Below are 22,484 nucleotides of genomic sequence, written 5' to 3'. Positions count from 1 at the left end.
CTAGACTTAGAGAAGGGAAGTGGTCTGCTCAGGGCCACACAGCAAGTTGGGGGCAGAGTAGGCACTGAGCCCAGGCATCTTGCCTCCCACGGCACCCAAAGCCACCCAAATGTCTCATCTAGAGGGACTTTCTGAATCCAGAGGAGCACCCCCATTCCTCTCCTAGCCTCATCATTGTCTTCCCTCCATTTTCCTTTCCTTCTCTTCCCTACGCTGGCTGGCAGCAGCCTGGGAGAGAAAGGAAGGAAGGGATCCTGGAGTGACAGGTGCTGTGCCACCAGGAGATGGTTTGTCATGCACCTCCAGGGAGCCCAAGACTTAAAAATACCCTCATAGATATTTCTGGGGGAGGGACGCAGGAGAGAAATGGCAGGAGCCCCCTCCCCCAAGTGCCACCTCACACGCTCAAGTCCAGCGCTTTGGAACAGGGCTCTTTCTGGCAGGTGTGGTCATATTTGGAACCAAGAGGAGGGAGGGTAATAAGGCTTTTAAGTTCCAGCACCCATGGTCCCTGTGGGCCAGGCTGTCTCTCTCCTTCCCTTGCCTGACACCCCCTGGGACTCCACAATGCAGGGCTCCATTCTGCCCAGGGGCCTCCCTGCCAGCTCTGGCCTCTCCCTGCCCTCCATTCCTGTTACTGGACTAGCCCCAACTTTCTGCAGCATCCTCATAGACTATTTAGGGGTTTGGAAAATGGGATAGGGAGGGGAAGGAGGAAAAAGTGCCCAAAAGTCAACAGCAAAAACAAAACAAAACAACAAAAACAACCACCACCACAACAAAAAACCAAAACTGAAATAAAAATCAAAAACCAAGAAAATCAAATGGGGAAAAAGGAAAAGGCAAAAAGAAACAAAAATGTACAGTGGAAAAAAGAAAAGAAAAAGAAAAAAGAAAAATGCCCCAGAATAAAGCAAGGCTCAACAGGCCCAGGAGAGGGGACTGTGTGGGAGGAGGCCTTGGGCTTCTGGAGAGAAAAGGCAGCCAATTTTGGGGTGTTTGGGGGGGCATACACGGAGCTCTGAACAACTAGCCCTGGGGCTGGGAATGAATGTTGTGCCTCAAAAACAAAAACAAAAGAAAATACTGGGCTCCCATTGTTTCAGAAATTTTTAAAAATGGTACAGAAACCATCGGGTGCAAAACTGCCCCCCTAACCTAGCCATTAGGAATGCCAAGTGCCCTTGGCTCTGGCTAAACCCTGCATAAGCCTGCTTGTTTGACTGACAGCAGAAATGAGTCTTTGCTGCACGATAAACCAAGAAAACAATCATTTCTTAGTAAAAGCAGCCTATTTGGTAAACATTTTCAAGATTCGAAGGTCATGATGGAAGGGAAAGTTACATTAAAAGTGTAGGAATAGCAATGTGGTCCCACCCTCTGTGTTAGAGATGGGAACATTGAGGCAGGCCCGGAACTGGTCACACAGTGTGGCAGAGGTGGCCACAGCCTCTCTGGTCAAGCCTTGCTCAGGCCAGAGTCCCCCACCAGGGTAGGAGGCTCAGGCAGGGCTGGAGGCTCTGGGGAATCAACATTTTAAAAAGAAAAAAAAAAAAAAAGAGAAAGAAAAGAAAAACAGTGAGAAGCAGCAGGGAGCGGCGCCCGCGTGGGCGAGTCTTACGGCCTTCTTGCCCGGCCCGTCTCCCAGGGCAGCGACGATGGCAAAGTACTGAATGACCCGCTTGGTGTTAACCGTCTTACCGGCCCCCGACTCTCCGCTTGGACGACACAAACATGAGTCACCAATGCCCATCTGGCCACTCTAATTCCTCCCATTCCCCAACACCCCACCATCTGAGCAGGGCCCCTCTGCCCTCCCCCCACCCAGCTCCCAACTCAGGACCCCCAACTCAAAACCCCCGAGAGATAGATTAGCGCTCAGAGGTGTTGAGCTGTTTACAAAGCAAGCCAATGTAGACCATCCCTGTGAGATGAGAACACACCTGATCGTTTACTGAGCACTAATTTAGTGCCAGACGCCGTGTGGGCTCATTGAAGCCTTAGAAACCCTATAAGGCAGGCGCCATTAGCGCTCCCATTTTACGGATGCGGAAATGAGGCTCAGAGAAGTTATGTGCCTGTCCCTGCTGTGTGCCAGGCACGTACATTAACTCGCTGATTCCTATAGCTCTATGTGGTAGGTGTGTAGGATTGTTCTGTTTTGACTGATGAAACTCAGAGGCCCGATGCCAGCAGGAAGTGGCCACAGGAGAACCTTAACCCAAGTCTTTCTGGTTTCGAAGGCCTTGCTCTTGCACCAGGCTGCATGCACACACTCACACACAATGTCCATATTGGCTTGGCGGGGCGTGAACTTGCCATGTAAGAATTCTACCACTTTCCCATGGGGGCAAACAAAGGATCAGAAACAAGATTCAGAGATAAGGAGATGGTAAGAAGGAGGAAAGGGAAAGGAATCTCCCCCCTCCCCTTGAGCCAGAATCAGAACTCCCAAAAGATCAAAAGGTGGAAGAAGATTCCAGGCCCTGGGAGAGAGGGTAGCAGGGCTGGCCATCACTCTGCTTGGGTATCCCTTCCCTGCCCATCACCTATAACGCACATGCCCAGGATGGGGGCAGAGAAAATGGTCTAATTTAGCTTCAGCTGGGACACCAGCTCCAGGTGGTAAAAGCCCTGCCCTGAGTACTCTAGAATCAACCCTGGAAATGATTTTAATTCTACTCCCTTCCTGCCAGATGGCCAGCACTTCCCACCCCGTCCCCAGAGCCCCACACTCACGTGATCAGCATGGACTGGTTCTCTCGGTCTGGAGGAAAGGAGAGGGGATAGAGAAGTTAGCCAAGGTGAGGGACTTGCCACAAGTGGTACACCTTGGGTATCCATGACACGGGGGCAGCCCCTCCACCCCCGGGGACCAGAAATGGGAAGGACTAGCTGGGACCCTCCAGACTGCAGGCCAGCTCCCATTTGGAGAGACAGAATGGCTTTGCTAAAGTGTCCAGCAGCATGAGAAGGAGGGCAGGGCAAGTGGAGGGAAGGGGGTCCTTCACAGAGGCCTCCCTAGAGGGTTGGGTTGGGGAGAGGAGTCAAGGCGGCCCTTACTGCGCAGCATGTCATTGTAGGCGTTATCTGCCACCGCATAGATGTGGGGCGGAGCCTCCGAGCGGCGCTTTCCCTTGTAAGCGGCCACCACGGAGGCCGTGTAGACTGGGAGCCATTTGTAGGGGTTGATGGTGACACAGAAGAGCCCCGAGTATGTCTGAGGAGACAGTTGATGGGTGAGTTTTTGGAGATCCAGGCCCCACTCCTCACAAAAGGTGACCTTTGCAATATTCCCCAAGGAGCCACATAACGTGCCAAGCCATACCCAAACCTCCAGCCCGCGACCCCGCCTCCACAGCCCCACGACATCACCCTGCCCCACCTCTAGCCACGCCCCCCACTGCACACAGCCCCGCCCTTTCCCCGTGGCTCTTCCTCTAGCCCCGCCCCTGAAGCTATGGTCCCGCCCCCACCGCGCACAGCCCCGCCCCGCCCGTGGCCCCTCCCCGGCCGTGGCTCACATAGATCATCCAGCGAGCATAACGCTGGCGCAGGTTGTGCAGCACCGATGCCTCGTTGAGGTGCGTCATCATGGCCATGTCCTCTAGCAAGTCGAAGCGGGGCGGGTTCATGGGCTGCAGTTCGGCTTCACGCACCGTCAGTACCTGCCGGGGAGGCCGTATCGTGGGGTGGCGGCCAGGCAGGAACCGACTAACGACTAACGCCCCTGTACTCTCCCAGACCCCCTTTCATCCAGAGTGCGCTGGCCAGGAGCTGCACCCTGCGGGGCAGAGGAGCTAATCCCAGGAAAAGGGAGAGCCAAACCTTCTGGTCTTTGGTCTCTACGTTGACTCTGCCCCCGGTAGCCTCAGACTTGACCTCGGCCTCCACGTAGGCATCCTGTTCATCAGGTACCCACACCCGCTTCTTCCCTGGATTTAGGGGAGAACATGGGGGCTTTGAGAGTGGCTGAGGCAGATCCAGGAGTTGGTAGCCCAGCTGGGGTTCCCAAGCCATGTCCATAGAGCTGTGCCCCTCCCAGGAGCCCCTCTATCAGAATGCAGGAGTATCTAGAGAAGATCCTTCCAGACCGGGGCTCCTGGGAGGGTCCCTGGAGACCTGGGAGGGTCCCTGGAGATCTCTTCAGAGGATTCCCTGATAACAATTCCTCACGCCCTGGATTACACGCTTGAGTTCAGATTCCTGCTTCTGTCATATTTGCCCTGTGACCTCAGAAAAATCCCTCGTTCTTTGTGGGGATGTTCCCTCAAAGGCAAAATGTTATGGGCATCTCCTGAGGTCCCATATGGAGCAGCCCTCAACATTAGGCACATAATTGTCAGGGGGTTCCGCCTCCCCCATTTCACTGAAGCCTCAAACCTAGGTCTCCTAACTCTGTCCTGTGCTCCTTCCTGCCTGACCAGCTGGCCCCAGAGCCCATATTTCACGGTGGTTAAAGGCACAGACTCAGGCTGCAGATTGCCAGGCTCTGTTCCCTGTCCTGCCACTTATAGCCAAGTGCCCTAGTCAGGACCAGCTGCATAACTTGCAGGCCCTCTTGTTAAAAAAAATTATTAAAAGTTTCAAGATGATGATAGCAGAGTGTTAAATCAAGCATGAGACCCTTCTAAGTGTGGTGCACTGTGCAACTGCAGAGCTTGCACACTCCTGAAGCTGGCCCTGCTCCCTACCTCCCCAGGTTGTTGAGATGATGCATGGAAAGTCATCTGCTCTAGGCCTGGCACACAATGAGCACTTGATACACACTGCCTATTGTTATTATTGTCCTATGAGCAAACCAGCTCACAAATAGTAGTCTTTATTCCTGTCCCTAATAAACAGAAGCTTTGGCTCTATGGAAAGCACTAAAAATAACTCCAGCACAGGTTTTACGGACACGTGGAGGCAGCCTGCACACATACCAGTCACTCTCATCTCAGAGGCCTAAGGCTCCAGCCACGGAGTGCAGCTCTGGAGGGCAGGTGATATTGTCCCATTTTACAGAGGAGCAAACTGAGGCTTGCTCACACACACACACAGGGTCCCTGGGAATTTAGCCTCAAGGTCCCAGACTCTGAGGGAAAGGTCCAGGGCTAAAGCTGTCCCAGAGTAATCCTTCATCCCCAAACTCAGTACCACCCCTCCCCACTCCTGGTCTGAGTCCATAATGGCTTCCTTGTGTCTGTGCCCCCTCTGCCTTTACTTACCATCCCACAGGACAGAGTGCACCTTCATCAGCTCAGGGTAGCTCTGGCGGAGGTAGCGGGCAGACTCCCCGAGTTCACTCACATCCATCATGGCAGTGGCAACGAGAGGTGGAAGATGAAGGACTAAAAATCTTGGAGGTTCAAGGCGGTCCAAGGCAGCAGGCACTGGAAGATGGCAGTGACGGAAGAACTGAGGGACCAAGGGCCCCAAACTGGAGTATGATCCAACAACCCACAAGGCCTAATTAGGTGATTTCCTGGGGCTCCCTACCCCAGCCTCCCTAGTGAGCCCCCAAAACCCCCATGCATATTCTCAAACACCCAAGCATCCTCTCCTACAGACACGGAGAGACTTATGCCCACCCACAGGCACCCTTACCTACCCATCCACTTGCCCTCCCTTCAGCTCCAACCCTAGCCCTGGTCACCCACCTCAGCACCACGGTGAGGGCTGGGAGCTGGGCTACCCCTTTTATTGTCGCTGTCAAGGTCAGCGGAGGAGAGCTATGTCAGCAATCTCCACGTGTCACAGCCCCCCCAGCCTGGCTACAGGACACAAAAGGCAAATTCCCTTTTATCTCCACCAGCACGGCCCCTGGGCTATTTTTACCTCCCATTGTCAGGGGATCACAAAGGCGGAGAGAGACACTCCACTGAGAGACAGGGAGGCTGGGATTCAGAGACTGACAGGCACAGGGACAAAGCAGTGAGAGATTTGGGAAGACTGAGGAACTTGAGAGAGAAACTGAGTCACAGGGAGTCTGATACACCCAGAAAAAGACCGACACCCCTAGAAATGGAGAGCAAGGGGACTCCAAGATGGGGAACCATAGAATGCCCTCTGGGACTATTTGGTCCAACCCTCTTTATACATCCAGGGAAACTGAGGCCCAGGAAAAGGAAAGCACTGGCCACATCTCACAGATCAGCAGTGGCAGAGACCAGGTCAAAGAAGCAGAGAGTGAGACATCCCTCTCCAAGCACCTGGATGCTGTCTCTTTCCCCCACCTCTGTCCCTATCTCTCTCAGGGATCCCCTGAGGCAATCAGGTCTGAAGAAAACCAGACCTGGGAGCATAGGCATAAAAGAAAGATTTGGCTGAAGAAGAATTAAATTGAGGAAATTTAGACCAACCAGGAGCACCTTCATACCCTGACATTCAAGATTCACAGGAAGCCAATTTCCCACTCTTAGCCAACTCTCAACAGGAGTTGGGGGTGCTGGCACTCAGTCTGCCTGATATGGGCTTCAGAATGTGTCAGGACACTTTCAGGCTCTCCTGTCCATCACCTCATTCAAGCTCTGGTGATGCCACAGAATTTCAGAGTCAGAGAGTCAAAGGATCCTGGAAACTTAGACACTGGACACGTAGAGCTGCAGAGGTCCAGGTCAAGATTCCAGCCAGACGTCAGGCTGCGCTCACACAGAGAAACCTTCTGTACCAATGGGCTGCCAATTCCAAAAACACAGACGTGTCTATATTCTATAAAATATGTAAAAATAATTTCAAAGATACATTTTCAACCATATATAGTTCAAAAGAGGCAAACTTAACATATGATGATAAGAATGGAAGAGTGGTCCTTTGAGGGAGGGTAATGATAGAGGGGGCACAAGAGAAGCCTCTGGAACGCTGGGAGCCTATACATAGTCATGTGCTGCACAACGATGTTTCGGTCAACAGTGGACCACATATGCGATGGTGGTCCCATAAAATTAGTACCATACAGCCCAGGTGTGTGGTAGGCTATACCATCTAGGTTTGTGTAAGTGCACTCTGTGATGTTCACACAATCACAAAATTGCCTAATGCTGCATTTCTCAGAACATAATCCGTCATTAAGCGACACATGACTGGACCAAGCTGAGCGGTGGTTACACGGGTATGTTCACTCTGTAAAACTAACTGAGCTGTACGCTTAAGATGTGTGCACTTACTATATGTATGTTACAGGAAAACTTTATTAAAAATACATGGCCAAATTTGGCAATATCTATCAGAATTACGAATGCCCAGACCATTTATCCTACACATATTAAATTTATTCTACAGTTATTTTGTCATGTTATGAAATGATACAGGTCTCCTTTGGGTGGACATTTAGATTGTTCTCAGACTTTATGCCGTTATAATCAGGGCTGCAGTAATATTCTCATAGTCTGATGAATTTTCACAAATAAACACGCTGTTCAATAAAATGAAATTGCTATCATCCTCCTCACTCCCTCTTTCAGTCACCACTCCCTCACCTACTATCCTGACGTCTAATGTCACGGATTAGTTTTCGAAATTTAAATGAATGGAATCTTTCTTCTCTCTCTCCACATTATATTTGAGAGAACATCATTGTGGTGGGGTTTTTTAACATTTTTTATTATTGTTGTTCTTCCTGCATTTTTGAGTTTCCCTCTGGATTTTCTTCTGCTTGAACAACATTCTTTTTTTTTCCTTTTTTTTTTTGGTGAGGAAGATTGGCCCTGAGCTAACATCTGGGCCCATCTTCCTCTATTTTGTATGTGGGACACCGCCACAGCATGGCTTGATGAGCAGTGTCTAGGTCCATGCCCAGTATCCAAACCTGTGAACCCCCAGCTGCCAAAGCAGAGTATGCAAACTTAACCACTACGCCACGGCGCCAGCCTCCAACATCATTGTGTGTTAATTCTCTTCATAGAAAATAGGTTGTCTCTTGTCTGCCTTATTCCACTAAAGGGCAAGAGCTTGGTCTAGTCCCTAGCACCTTGCAGAGTACCTGCACATAGTAGAAAGTCAATAAATACTTGTTGAGTAGGAGGATGAACCAAACTTGGTAGATAGTTTAGATTATAGGGTTTTAATCTCCGTTTGGGGTCAGAGGCTAAGAAGGTGGGCCTGAGCAACTTATGGAAAGCTCAAGGGGTGGGGAAAACTCTGCCCACTATTCAAAGATGCTCAGAAGGCAGGGCTTGTTGCCTAGGGTCCAAGCAATAGAATTAGCCCAGAGAATCAGAACCTCCAACTAGCCTAGCCTGTACCAAATATAATGTGAGTCAGAATTCTAGAATTACCTGCTCAGTGTATAAACCTGGGGCTGAGAAACGAACCAAAAGACATGAGTCTAGAGCTGCCCTGTAAGTTTGCTTCTACTACCCAGGGAACACCTTCCTGCTGAGATGAGCTCACAGACAAACGCGACGAAGCAACAAAGAAACCCAAGAGGCACCCAAGAGATGCAAGAAATGCTGCAATCTGCAAGGACTTCAGGTACCAACTTCAAATACAGTCACGGGTCGCTTAATGACAGGGATACGTTCTGAGAAATGCATGGTTAGGCAATTTTGTTGTTGTGTGTACATCATAGAGTATACTTACACAAACCTACATAGTATAACCTATTACATACCTAGGCCATATGGGACTAATCTTATGGGACCCACCATCGTATATGTGGTTCATTGTTGACCAAAACGTTGTTTTGTGGCACACGACTATGTCACGTGCCACATGGCACAAAGCGGTACAGTCATGTGCCTGAAGAGCAGTCCTGGAGCAGAGGGAGCCCACGTGACTTGTGTGGCCTCAGGAGCAAACCAATGGGGCAGTTACAAGGAAGCTGAGTTTGGATGCACACCCAAAAAAGGATTTTTCACACTCTGAGCCAGTCAGCAATGAAAGAGGATGCCCTGGAAGAAGGTGAGCCTGATAACAGCAAGGAAAAGTCAAGCAGAGATTGCACAGGGCTTGAGGCTTTGGACTGGACAAGCTCTGAGATCTGCTCCAACTTTAGGACTCTAGCATTCCAGGATTTTAGAACCTCTGGAAGCTTTGTTTCTTGATAGCCACCTTCTCACCCCGACTAACCTACCCACTGAGTAGCCACTGCACACAGTCCAAAGTCGTTCTTCTCTTCCCAATGTTATGAGTACAGAGCCAAGACATATGTGCCTCCCAGTTTAGAATCCTGGGTGTTGGAATCTGGGGTCATTAGAACCCCGAAGCGCTAGAATCCTGGGGCAAAAGACTTGAAGCAAATATATACGCAAAATGTGTACAATGGTTTGTTAATTACTCTCTTTTCCTGTATCTTTTATATTTCTCCTTCCATTTTTTTTTTTAAGACTCCCAGGGTTTTAGGAATCAGGAGCATCAGGGCTGGAAGGGAGATCATCTCATCCAGGCCCTCAGCTTAGCTGAGGACACTGAGGCCCTGATGCGGATAGAGGGAGGCCCAGGCCAGACTCCAGGATCCCACTCCCAAGGAGAGCTCTCTACTCCAGCACGTGAAAACCAGGAAAGGAGAAAGCAACTTCAATCAGGACCAGCATGAGGGTGGCTGGCTCTCCACCCTCCTGGGTAGTGTGTCCACCCTCCTGGGCTAGAGGGACTCTCTCCAGAAATCACTCGAAGAACCACAATCTTAAAGGGACTTAAGGCACTGACAGTGCTGGGATGGGCTATCAGGGAGGGCTGGGTCTTAGGGAGCTTTCAGGGCCTCAGCGTTCCCGGGCCCTTAGACCCAGGCGGCTCTGGACAAGCCTGTCACTGCCCTCAAAGACTGAAATGCTCTTGGCCGAACCCTGCCTATCCCAAGCAGAAGGAACAGTAAAGACAAAAGCCAAGAGGCAGAAAGTAGCTTGGTGTGTCGGAGACCCTGTCACAATGCTACTGCATCTGAGGCGGGAACAAAGGGGAGGGTTTTACAAGGTGAGGTACCCTTGGAGAACCCTTGAGGGGTCTCAAGGCAGAGCCCGAGAACCTTGGGCCTACCTGGGAACAGAGTTGGAGGGAAGGGGCAGGATCCAGGGTGGAGGGTAAAGTGGCCAAAGACAGAGATGGGAAGTCTTAGGATGTAGGGGGCTGGAGCCAAGCGGGACACCAGGGTCCAGGTGTCCCAGCTCCTCTCCACCAAAGGCCTCAGATCAGTAGTTCCACGAGTCCTGGAGTCCACAGCTTAGCAGCAGCCAGACCTGGAGGCAGCTGCCGAGCCGGGGCTATTCTGGGGAGATTTCCATGGGCAATGAGCTGATGGGTCAAAGCCCAAAGGGGCCACAGTCCCTCTGGCCTCTCCTCTTCTAGCTCAAGACGCAAGTCAGGAAACTGAGTATTGGAGAAATTAAGGGGGGGCAGGCAGGTAGGCAGAGAAGATGTGATTTGGGAACCAGCCCCAGCCCAAAACATATCTGCCACCAGTGCACTCCAGTGCCTTTGAAGTCCTTCTTTGGATAAAGACACTTAAGGACTCTGTTAAAATGCTTCTTCAGCTCGGAGGGACACATGAATTCAATTCAACACACATCCGACAGCTTCTAATCTATGTCCAGGATGGAACAAGACACTCATTGTCTAGGAAAGGAAAGATGTCAGAATGGAAGAGTTTGAAGGATAAAAGCAAATTTGCTACCAGGACTGGCAAGGAAAAGGGCATGACAACAAGGTCCCTTCCTTCATAGAGCAGCAGTAAATAAACTAGCAAATATGGTTTTTAAGGTGATTAAAGATTGTGGCACATGCTAAAAAAGGACTAAACAGAGTAATGCTGTGGAGGGAAATGGGGACGTACTCTATTAGGTTAGTCAGGGGGCCTCTCTGAAGAAGTGACATTTAAGGTGAGAGCTGAAGGATGAGAAGGAGCGGCCAGGGGAAGAATATCCCAAGCAGAAGGAACAGTAAAGACAAAAGCCAAGAGGCAGAAAGTAGCTTGGTGTGTCGGAGGCCCTGTCACAATGCTACTGCATCTGAGGCGGGAACAAAGGGGAGGGTTTTACAAGGTGAGGTTAGACAGGCAGGTAGGCAGGCGCGGGTCCCTGAGAGTTTTGTAGGAGTTGGAAAGGCCTTTGGACTTTATTGTAAGTGTGACGGGAAGCTGTTAGGGCAGGAGAGTAAGTGGTCAGAAGTTTACTAATGATCACTTTGGCTGCCACATGGAGGCTGGAAGGGACAAGAGGTGCTGCAGGCCAAGCAGTGAGGAGGCTGCAGGCATATAGGTGAGAGAGGAGGGGCCTGCACAGGGAGAGGCAGGAAGGTAGAGGAGAGGGGATGGAGAGCATGAACCCGAGCTCCAAGCCCGGAGCAGCCACATGGGCTGAGGTTGGGCCACAGGGGGCAGAAAGGGAGTTGAGGCTGGACGGAGAAGTTGGGACTGGACTACGAAGGGCTTCAAAAGCCAGATTAGGATTTGGTGCTTTATCCTGCAGGAGCTGGGGAGCCATCAAAGGCATTTTTATTTTATTTTTTTCATCAAAGGGCTCTGAGCAAGGGCATTTGACAATGTGGTCAGATTTATGTGTTCACAAGATCCCTGTGGCAGCTGGTGTGGAGGATGGACTGAAGGGGCGAGACCGGTGGCAGGAAGACTTATTTAGGAGGCGGCTACCATAACTTTCCAAATTCGAGGTGGTGAGGCCCATAGAGGGGCCCTCTACCCTGGCACTCTGGGGGTGGTGGGGGCCCTCCTTGTCCAAGGCTTGTCCCTATCCTTGGGCCCTGCGCAGCTGCTGAGGGCCCGAGTGGGCCCCAGCTCTGATGCTTCAAGCAGAAAATAGGATGAGGGCAGCCAAAAGGCATCAAGGCTGTTTATCCGGAGGAGAGATGCCTCAGCATGGATTTGTAGCTGAAAGGTTACTAGGGGGAGGGCGTGAGGAACCAGCTGTTCCCCCATCCTCACGAAGGGCAAACAAAGGAGGGGACTGTGGCCTCAGATGTAGCAAGAGGGAGGGAGGTTAGACCCATGAAGGGAAATGTCCTGACAGGCATCACAGGATGAAAGGGCCCTTTAGTGATCAGGCTAACCAATTCTCTTATTGAACAATTGGAGAAACTGAGGCACAGAGGAATAGGCAGGTCCTTGCCCAAGGTCACGTAGTGAATCAAAGCTATGACTAGACCCAGCAGCACAACCTCTCCCTTTCAAAGACCCTAGGGGCCTCACCAGAACACTCCCAAGAGTACCCCAGACTGCCCTCAGAAGAATCTAGGACGTGGCTGCTCCAGAGAGAAATGTGCATGTATAGCCCTCCCCGAGATGGAGTGGATGGAAAGACCTGTGCTAGACTGGAGTGGTCTGGACCCCAGCACGGGCTCTGGTCTAGGTGTCTGATTCACTGCATCCTCAAGTTCAACCTTTGTCTTAGGCCCTCACTATCTCAACACCTTTCTGTCTCTGCCCTTACCCCCAACCAGTCTCAGTGTTTTTGGCATTAGGTGGGAGTCCCTTGTATCTTCAAGGGTCTTGGTCTTCCTGTGTCACCCTGTCTCTCTCTGCCCTCCATGACCCAGTATTTCTCTGTCTTGGTCTCTGACTCAGTCTCTCTGAGCTAAGCTGGGCTGGGCCAACCTCCCACCTCGAGTGGGCCCTCGCTGGTAGCGTGCCCCCATGTAGACAATGCTTGGGCCCAGTGCCCAGGCTGGAACAGGTGATAGCAGCTGTGGATCTATCTATAGCTCTCTTGCCCTTCAATTGTTCCCAACTTCAAACAATGTTTAGGCCCTGGATTAAAGACAGCCCCCACCAGCCCTGCTGAAATGGATCCCAGGGGGCATGGGATGAGGCACACGAGGGCCACATCGTGATCTCTTGTAAGTGCCTAACTCTGTCTGGACCTCCATGTTCCCACCTATAGCTATGGGCTCTAAGGCCTTCCAGCTCAGAGGCTGTGTGAGCAAAGGACCAGTGAATGAGGGAACAACGTGTGTATGAACAGAAGATTTGTTCATGGGCACATAAGTGTAGCGACATGTGGGTTTCCCTCCTCCTGCTTTGGTTGACAGACACTCATGGGCACTACGATGCCAATTCCATGAGGGCAGAGACCTTTCTTATTCTTGGCTATATCCCAGCATGAGCCTGGCTATGGCAAGTGTTCAATATACATTTCTTACCTTGGCCTTTAGGAAGAGTGAGGGCGTGCTATGTAGTGGTATGACTCAAACATGAGCAGCAGTATAGATTAGTGACAAAGAACACCTTATCTAAAGGCAGAATTCCCGGGATCAAATCCTGGCTGTGCCAATTACCAACTATGAAATCTGGGAAAATTACTTAATCTCCTAACAATGGAGATTCATAAAAAATACCTACCACATAGGATTCTGATGTGCATTATATGAGTTAAAACATCTGAAGTGCTTAGAATAGTGCCTGGCATGTAGTGAAGACTCAACAAATTACTGTTATTTCCAAGATAAAAAAAGTGCGCAGAAGAATGTATGGGATATCTTATCACCATGTAAAACGGGGCGAAAGAAGAGTTGTGTAGTTACGTGCTTACCTCTGGAGGGACCACCTTTGGAAGGCAGTAACAAGAAGCCGTTAAGAGTGGTTGTGTCTGCAGAGGGGAGTAGGTGTCTGGGGGCTATGGAAGGGAGGGAGACTGATTTTTTTCCTTGTATTCCCTTTTATACTTTTCAATTTTGAATCATGTGTATGTATTATCTATTTCTTAAGTGTTTGCTAAATAAATAAGGGTCACTTCCAACATGATCCTTGAAAAAGCGAACCCCTACTCTGGGCCAGAAGGGAGAGCCTAGGTAAGGACTGATCCTCAGCGTGTGGGCTCACTGCCCTCAGCCCTGGGTCTGAGTCCCTGGGACAACCTCTTTCCTCCAGCCCAATAGCAGACAAGATGTGTCCATGCAAAACCATCCCAGAGCTAGTGGTAAGCCAGAAGGGAGGCTTCCCAGTTTCTAGGCCAAGCAGCAGGGGTTCTGGAAACAGGCTCCTGCCCTCTTCCCTGGCTCCAGCTCCCAGCTCTTCAGCCCAAGCTATTCTTAGAGTCCAGATAATGCCAGCAGTTGCTGCTGCTCATATCAGCTTCCAGAACCTCCCAGCCCTGAGAGGCCCAGTGCTGCCTCCAGCCCCTGGAGCGCTGGCCTGCCAGGTATGGGTCTCCTGCTGGCTCTATCCTCTGCACTGCATGAGCCACACACATTCTGGCCACAAGTAGGTAAAAGGGTTGGGTGGTGGGTCCCTCTAAGACTCCCCTTGCCAGGCAGCTGGGTGGAATAGGAAGGGCTGAAGGACACCCTAGGGTATAGGGTATCCTCCTTAGGGTCACCATCCAGATAGTCTGGCCCAATCGCAGGCTCCAAACTATGCTCAGAATATGAATGAAAGAGGTGAGGGCTATGGACATGGGCTAGCCAGGGAAGCTGGGGTGAGAGGAAGGCAGTAGCAGGGAGGGGGCTTGGGACGGCCAGTGCATGGAGGGAGGGAGGAAGCCAAAAATAGGAGGTCTGGGGAAGAGACAGCAAAAGAGGGTCTGTCCAGCTCTGCCCCTTCCTTGCTATGTGACCTTGAGCAGGTCTCTCTTCCTCTTAGAGCTTCAATGTCCATCATAAAATGGGTATAACCTTATTCTATTGGGTGGTTATGCGGAGTCAGTGAAATAATGTATACAGAGCTTCGCCTGTGCCTGATATATACGCACTATAAAACGTCTGGTGATAGTATCATTAGCCCCATAAGAGCAGGCAATGTTTCTTTTTCATCTTTGCACCTGCAGGGACTAGGTTGGACCTAGGTTGGGCACATGTTAGGATTGCCTCTTCAAATCCTTGCTATGCCATTTACAAGCTAAGTGAAACTGAGCGAGTTACTTAACCTCTCTGAGCCTTAGGTTCCTTCTCTGAAAATGGATATTCAAAGAGTACCTGCCTTATAATGCTGCTGAGAGAAATAAATGAACCAAAGTGCTTAGCCTATGGTAAGAGGTCCACAATGTGAAAACGCAAGTCCTGTGGCTATGTGTATGTTAGGGTAGCACGGTGGGGAAGCCTTGGGTCTGCCTCTCTGGGGGTGGAATTTGAGGTAGTTCCCAGGGCAGCCAACATTCTGGAAGAGACAGCCTGGTGGGCCTACCATGTGGGAGGAAAGTCCCAGGATCTTATAAGGCCACAGCCACCCCACCCTCAAAATCCTGTGCCACAGCCCAGGCCCTCCCTGGGGTCTCAGGATCAGGACAGGCTTGTCCCAGCTTGTGTCATCTTCCTATTTAGTTGAGTTCAACAAACACTCTCTGATGCCTCCCAGATTGGAACCGGTTTGGGGCTTGCTCTTTAGGTCCAGCAGTCTGCCTGGTGGAGGAGACAGGCACCGAGGTACAGACAGTTCTTAACAATTGACACAGAGCCTCCCAGGCTAAGTGCCACCTAGTGGAGTGGGGAATAAGGGAAGAATGTCTGTCCTTCTCAAAAGACCAATTAGAGGTGGAGTGGGAGGGTAGGGTAAGTTATGGCTCTGCTTTTGCCCTTGCGATCACGGCCAGCCAGCTTGGGAAGTGAAGGGCAGAGAGAGGCTCAAAGAGTTAAGCTCAGAAACCAACCCAAGGAGTCTACCCTGGGTCTCTTGAGGTGTTCGGGGTGACCCTGCACTCTCCCACATCCCAGTGGATACCGCCCACCTCTCTGCGAAGCTGGACTTGGCTAACTTAAGGTCAAGAGACCTCCTCGAACACAGCCCTCAGGAATATTTTTTATGGGTTGTAAATGTTGTTATTACAAATATTTCTATTGTCCTACATAATGCTTTAGGCCTTAAATTTCATTTTTAATTGAAATTTTTGATATAACTATATATTCACAAGCAGTTATAAGAAATAATACAGAAAGATCCCCTGTAGTGACATGGATACAATCCCCCAAGCTTATCCAGATTTTCCCAGTTTTACATATACTTGTGTGTGTATATGTACTAAGTTCTTTAAAAAATTTTTTTTTAAAGATTGGCACCTGAGCAAACATCTGTTGCCAATCTTATTTTTATTTATTTTTTCTTCTTCTCCCCAAAGCCTCCCAGTCCATAGTTGTATATTCTAGTTGTAGGTCCTTTTGGCTGTACTATGTGGGACGCCACCTCAGCATGGCTTGATGAGTGGTGCTAGGTCTGCACCCAGGATCCAAACTGGTGAAACCCTGGGCTGCTGAAGTAGAGTGCATGAACTTAACCACTTGGCCATGGGGCTGGCCCCTTTAAAAATTTTTTTTTTTTGAGGAAGATTTGCCCTGAGCTAATATCCACTGCCCATCTTCCTCTTTTTTTTACTGAGGAATATTGCCCCGGTGCTAACATCTGTGCCCATCTTCCTCCACTTTATATGTGGGATGCCAGCTCAGCATGGTTTGATGAGTGCATAGGCCCGTATCCAGGCTCCAAACTGGCCAACCCTGGGCCACCGAAGTGAAGTCCACGAACTTAACCACTGTGCCACCAGGCAGGCCCCTGTATTAAGTTCTATACAATTTTATCACCCAGATAGGTTCATGGGCCCACCACCATGGTCAAGATACTGGACAGTTGCAATATCAAAAAGGTGCTGCCCTTTTATAACCACACCCTTCTCCCTCCCATCCTTAACCCCTGGCAACCTTCAATCTGTCCTCTATTTCTAAAATTGTCAATTCAAAAATGCTATATATATACAAATGAAATCATATAGTATGTAATTGTCTCTTTGGTCTTCTGTTCCTCATCTGTAAAGCAGGAATAATAACAGCACCGATTTCATAGAGAATGAAATGAGAGAATACTTATAAAAAAGAAAACGTGCAATGTCTCGCACTTAAGTGTTCAATACAAGATTGTTACTGTTCTTTTTCTTATTATCATCTCTAAACTTAGCAGAATAAACAAGGGAAATACATACCACCAATACAGAAACAATGCGAAGGTCCCCCAAAAGGGTAATTCCTAAGATCGTGGGACCCCATTCTCAACCTTACACAATTCTCTTCTGGCTTGTCTCTCTCCAGCCCCATTCCTTCTTGGTGAAAGTTTGGGGAGATGGAAAGGCAGGACTCTAGCCTCTCCCTGGGGAAAGGCTCCCATCACTGGTTTCAAGGTGACAACTGCGTTCTCCCATATATAAAGCTGTCCGTCTTGCCCAACACTTCCTAGCTCCAGGGTCTCCCTACAAACAGCCAGCACAGTCTATGCCCAGAGTCCTGCCATCTTCTAGCCACAGACAGAGTAAAGGGTCGTCTCCTCATCAAAGAGCTACATCCATTCTGCTTTCACAAATCCATCCATCCAATCATGCAAATATTTACTGAAAAATAAACTTTGCTATTATTCTGGGAAATCCCAATGAGATATCATTTCACACCCACTAGACTGGCAAAACCAAAAAGCCTGACAATACTGAATCTTGGTGAGGATGAAGAACATTATTGGCAGGAGCGCAAATTTGCAAAGTCAGTTAGGAGAGAAATTTTGTATTACCTAGTAAATCTGAATATGCTCATGACCTTCAACACACTGCACAAGAAGGCACATTTTAGACTTTTACCATTTGTAATAGCAAAATACTAGAGACAACCCAAAGGACCATTCACAAGAGAAATGGTAAGTGAAATGTGGTATTTTTATGCAATGAAACCTATAGAGAAGTGAATATGAATGAAGTAGAGTTACCCTTATCAATATGGATGACTCTCCTTACATAAGGCTGAATGGAAAAATTGCACACGAAAATATGCAATGTTATTTAAAGTAAAAAAAACAGAAAAAAATATTATCATATATTGTTTAGAAACACACACCTAGTAAAAGGATAAAAAATGCATAAGACCTTCCTCAAACCATACACACATACATACAAAAATTAACTCAAAATAAATCAAAGACCTAAATGTAAGAGCAAAAGCTATAAAACTCTTAGAAAGGGGGGCCGGCTGCACTCGTTCAGATCCTGGGTGCAGACATGGCACCGTTCATCAGGCCATGCTGAGGCGGTGTCCCACACAGCACAACCAGATGGACCTGCAACTAGAATATACAACCATGTACTGGGGGGCTTTGGGGAGAAGAAGAAGAAGAAAAAAAAGAAGATTGGCAACAGATGTTAACTCAGGTGCCAATCTTTAAGAAAAAAACTCTTAGAAGACAACACAGGTGTCAATCTTCATGATTTTGGATTAGGTAACAGTTTCTTAGACATGACACTCAAGGCACAGGCAACCAAAGGAAAAACAAAAGATGAATTGGACTTCCATCAAAATTAAAAACATTTGTGCTCCAAAGGACACTATCAAGAAACTGAAAAGACAACTCACAGAATGGGAGAAACTATGTGCATATCATATATCTGGTAAGGGTCTGGTACCCAGAGTATATAAAGAATTCTTATAACTCAACAATAAAAAGACAAATAACCCAATTTAAAAATGAGTAAAATATCTGAATAGACATTTCTCCAAAGAAGATATACAAATGGCCAATCAGCATATGAAAACGTGATCAACATCATTAGTCATTAGGGGAATCCAAGTTGAAACCACAGTGAGATACCACTTCATACTCACTAGAGTGGCCCTAATAAAACAGACAGACAATAACAAGTGTTGATGAGAATGTAAAGATTGGAACTCTCATACATTGCTGGTGGGAATGTAAAATAGTGCTTTGGGAAACAGTCCGACAATTCCTCAAAAAGTTAAACATAGAGTTCCATATGACCCAGCAAGTCCATTCCTAGGTGTACACCCAAGAGAATTGAAAACATACATCCACACAAAAAATTGTAGATGAATGTTCATAGCAGCATTATTTATGATAGCACATAGTGGAAACAACCCAAATGTCCATCAACCGATGGATGAACAAAATGTGGTGTATCCACACAATGGAATAATATGCAGTCATAAAAAGGAATGAAATACTGACACATGCTACAACATGGATGAACTTTGAAACCATTATGCTAAGTGAAAGAAGCCAGACACAAAGGCCATGTATTTTATGATTCCACTTATATGAAATGTCCAGAATAGGCAAATCGATAGAGACAGACAGCAAATTAGTGGTTGCCAGGGGCTGGAGAGAAGGAGGAATGGGGGAGTGACCACTAAGAGGTATGCGGTTTCTTTTTGGGTGATGAAAATGTTCTGGAATTAGACAGTCGTGATGGTCGCGCAATCACGTGAATATACTAAAAATCACTGAATTGTATACTTAAAAATGTTGAATTTTATGGTATATGAATTGTATCACAATAAAAAAATGCATAGGGGGACCGGACCAGTGGCACAGCAGTTAAGTTCACACATTCTGCTTTGGCAGTCCAGGGTTTGCCGGTTTGGATCGGGGGTGTGGACCTACGTACCACTTGTCAAGCCATGCTGTGGCAGGCGTCCCACATATAGAGTAGAGGAAGATGGGCACACATGTTAGCTCAGGGCCAGTCTTCCTCAGCAAAAAAGGAGGATTGGCGGCAGATGTTAGCTCAGGGTTAATCTTCAAAAAAACAAAACTGTATACGAATAATAAACACCAAATTCAGAAGAGTCTTTACCTCAGGGAAGTGGTACGTTGGGGAGGGGCATACAAGAGCCTTCTGCTACGTTAGCAATGTTTCATTTTGTAAGCTGCGTGGTGGGTATATGGATGTTTGTTACACTAATCGTTATGCCTCAAAGTTTTCATATTAAATAAAACTTAAAAGTATTTACTGAGTGTCAAGTGGATCAGGCACTGGGCTACCTGGGTGGTGTAATGTTGAGTAAAATCAGATCCCATCCTGCCCCAAAGTACGTGGCTAAGTACTAAGTGGAAAGAGGGAATGTAAGTCAGTCAGTCAGTCATCTCTTCTTTCTGGGCTTCTGTTTCCTCATGGATGAACTAAGAGCTGGACTACAAAGTCTCCGAGGTTCCTGGGGGCTGAGGAGTATGTCTCCCCTTTATCAGCCCACAGCTTCAAGAGTTCTCCAAGCACGATGAGAGCACAGGCCCTGGAGTCAGTGCCCTCAATCACCGCAAGTGGGCCTAAAGCAAAGCCCAACTGAGTCTCTGTTTCTTCTCAGCGAAATAGGGACAGTAACTTCTCCCTCCCAGGATTACCCTGGTGGTGTCAATGAGATAACACATATGAACTGTCCTGGACGGGCCTGGCATGCATTAAACCCTCAACACATGGGATAGACCTCACTTTTATTCCACAGGCATTTCCTGAGCAGCGCTGCTGAGCCAGTCCTGTGCTAGAGGCTGGAAGACACAGAAATTCCACTCTGAGTGGCCAAGCAATAGCCACCACCCAGGTGGAGACAGCCTCATAAATACCAGGCAGGGTGATGTCATTATGTCATTGCTAAAAAGAGATGCAGACCACGTGCGATGCAGACCCTGGGACCACAGAGATGTCCCAATCAAGAGGCCCTCACAGGGGGAAAGGCGACATACAGCGTTAAAGGATTGGCCTCCACGCTGAGTGCAGCCCTCATTGTCTTTTTTCATCTAATTCAAACTCAAATGTTCCCACAAACCAAGAACGGAGACTGCAACGGATTCAAGTCAGCTTTGAGAAGGCCGAGCTCATGGAGCATCCCAAAGTGTGTGAGTGGAAGCACAATGGCTAACAGTGCCACACTGTGTGATCTTTGGCAAGTCAGGACACCTCTTCAAGCATCCACATCCGAGCTGTAAAATGGAGATGATAACAATACTGACCTCACAGGGTTGTGGTGAAAAGTGAGATAATAACTGCAAAGCTATTCGCCAAGTACCCGGCACTTAGTGAGCGGACCAATAAAGATTACCATTAGGAAAAAAACAGGTTCCATTTTGAAAGCAGGGGAAGTGGGGTTCAGAGAGGTGAGAAGACTTGCCCATAGTCACACTGCTAGTATGTGGAGTCAGAATTTGAACCCAGGTCTGAGACCTCAAAGGCTCAGTGCATCATAATCTCCTGCTCCAGAATCTTCAGCAGGTTCCCAGTAGTCCACTAAATGGAATCTATACTTGCCACAGAGTGAGGAACCAGCTTTGGACCAGAGAGACCTCAGGCAAATCCCCTAATCCTGGGTTCCTTGATCTCGGATCCCTGAGTGGGTCCTAAGTCTCTCAATTCCTCCACACGGTTTGCAAAACAGTTGTGTCTAATGGAGATTTTTAAAGGAGTCTATGGCCAGAAAAGTAACCAACTACTGACTTGACCTCACTTAGCATGTTTTCTTATCCACCCAATGGAGATACAGTACCTACCTTGAAAAGCTGTGAGGAAATTAAATGAGGTAGTTTATGAGAAGTACCTGAAACATCCTAAGCTTTCACCTAAGGTTGGTTTCCTTCCCTTCCTCCCTACGCAGCTTATTTCCATCATTCAGCAAATATTATTGAGCACCACTATGTGGCAGGCAGGCACCATTTCAGGTGCTGGGGGTGAAGTGTTGAACAAGACAGATATTGTCCCTGTTTTCATGGAGCTCACGCTCTAGTGGAGGGAAATATCAGATGAATAAAATTAATAATTTCAGATACTAAAAGATGCTATTAAGAAAATACATAGGATAATGTGATATAGATTGATGGGGTGGGGACGGCATCTGAAGAGGAAACATCTGAATGACAAGAAGGAGCCAGTCATGCTCAGATTTAGGGGAAAAACATCTGGGCAGAGAGAGCAAGAAGGGCAAAGCCTCGCTGGAAAGACTCTTGGCCAAGAACCCCTAACTCCCAGCCCCACTACAAGCTGAGTGCCCTTGGATAAGTCATGTAACTTTTGAGGCTCTGCTGCCCCACTAAAAATGGGAATAGAAAAACCTTACCTGCCACAATGTGAGCGGACTCAACCAAAAGGCTGTTAAGGTCTGGAATCCTACCCAAATCTCACCAATAGACACTGATATATGCCATTTGGCAACATCTTGGAAGAGGGGAACCTGCACAGAGAACTCTGGGTCATGATTTTTTGTTTTTAATTTCATGCTACAGTGGAAATAGTTTCCTTTGCTTCTGGTAACACAGTGGGCTTTTCCTGCCACCTGGGGCTATTATAGTAACTGCTGCTTCAGGCTCTCCCTCAGGTACAAAAGCAGACAAAGAAGGACATGATGGAAATACCATTGTGGCAATAACCACTTATTCCTTCCCTCCCTCCAACAAGATTGGAGGGCTCAGTTTGTCCGTAAATGTAATGACAATTGTAAATTGACAATGTAAATGCTTTGTTTAAGGAGTTGGAAGCATCCTGGCCTCTGGTTCGGGCCACTGATTTATAATCAGTTGTTCTCCTTCCTATCTCTTTAATCTGTCACCTTCTCTCCATCTCCTCACCCATGGCCCCGGCTCAAGCTTCATCATCTCATACCAACTCCCTCTGAGATCTCTCTCTGGCCTAGTCTCCCCACTTCCAAACCATTTGCCACATTGTGACCAGCACCTAACACACAAAACAGACCTTCTCTCTCCCCCCACTTAAAACCTTAGGCAGCTCCCCATTGCTCATTGGACAAATGCCAAACTCCTTAACCCAGTATTCAAGGCTCCCTCTCCAAGACTGAGCTCCCAACAGCCTGCTGCGACTCCC

The 22,484-nt window shown here is 48.4% G+C and overlaps 1 protein-coding gene across 5 annotated transcripts in view; it reads right to left on the bottom strand.

Moving 5' to 3' along the window:
* The window catches only part of MYH7B (myosin heavy chain 7B), a 41,619-nt gene that overhangs the window by 18,355 nt on the left and 780 nt on the right, over positions 1–22,484 (bottom strand). The window contains exons 1-7 of one of the 5 annotated variants that reach the window (XM_070247400.1): positions 5,643–5,758; positions 5,211–5,375; positions 3,829–3,935; positions 3,525–3,668; positions 3,064–3,220; positions 2,740–2,767; positions 1,622–1,718 (exon numbers count right to left, since the gene is read on the bottom strand). In XM_070247400.1, coding sequence (XP_070103501.1) covers positions 1,622–1,718; positions 2,740–2,767; positions 3,064–3,220; positions 3,525–3,668; positions 3,829–3,935; positions 5,211–5,301 — 624 coding nt within the window. In that variant the 5' untranslated portion in view covers positions 5,302–5,375; positions 5,643–5,758. Of the gene's footprint in view, positions 1–1,621; positions 1,719–2,739; positions 2,768–3,063; positions 3,221–3,524; positions 3,669–3,828; positions 3,936–5,210; positions 5,425–5,642; positions 5,759–22,484 lie in introns of those variants that run through there. The other 4 variants (XM_014735123.3, XM_070247402.1, XM_070247403.1 and 1 more) reach the window with 4 other exon arrangements.

Source organism: Equus caballus, chromosome 22, assembly GCF_041296265.1.
Source record: "Equus caballus isolate H_3958 breed thoroughbred chromosome 22, TB-T2T, whole genome shotgun sequence".
Lineage (NCBI taxonomy): Eukaryota > Metazoa > Chordata > Mammalia > Perissodactyla > Equidae > Equus > Equus caballus.
This window is presented reverse-complemented; position numbering and strand designations above follow the sequence as displayed.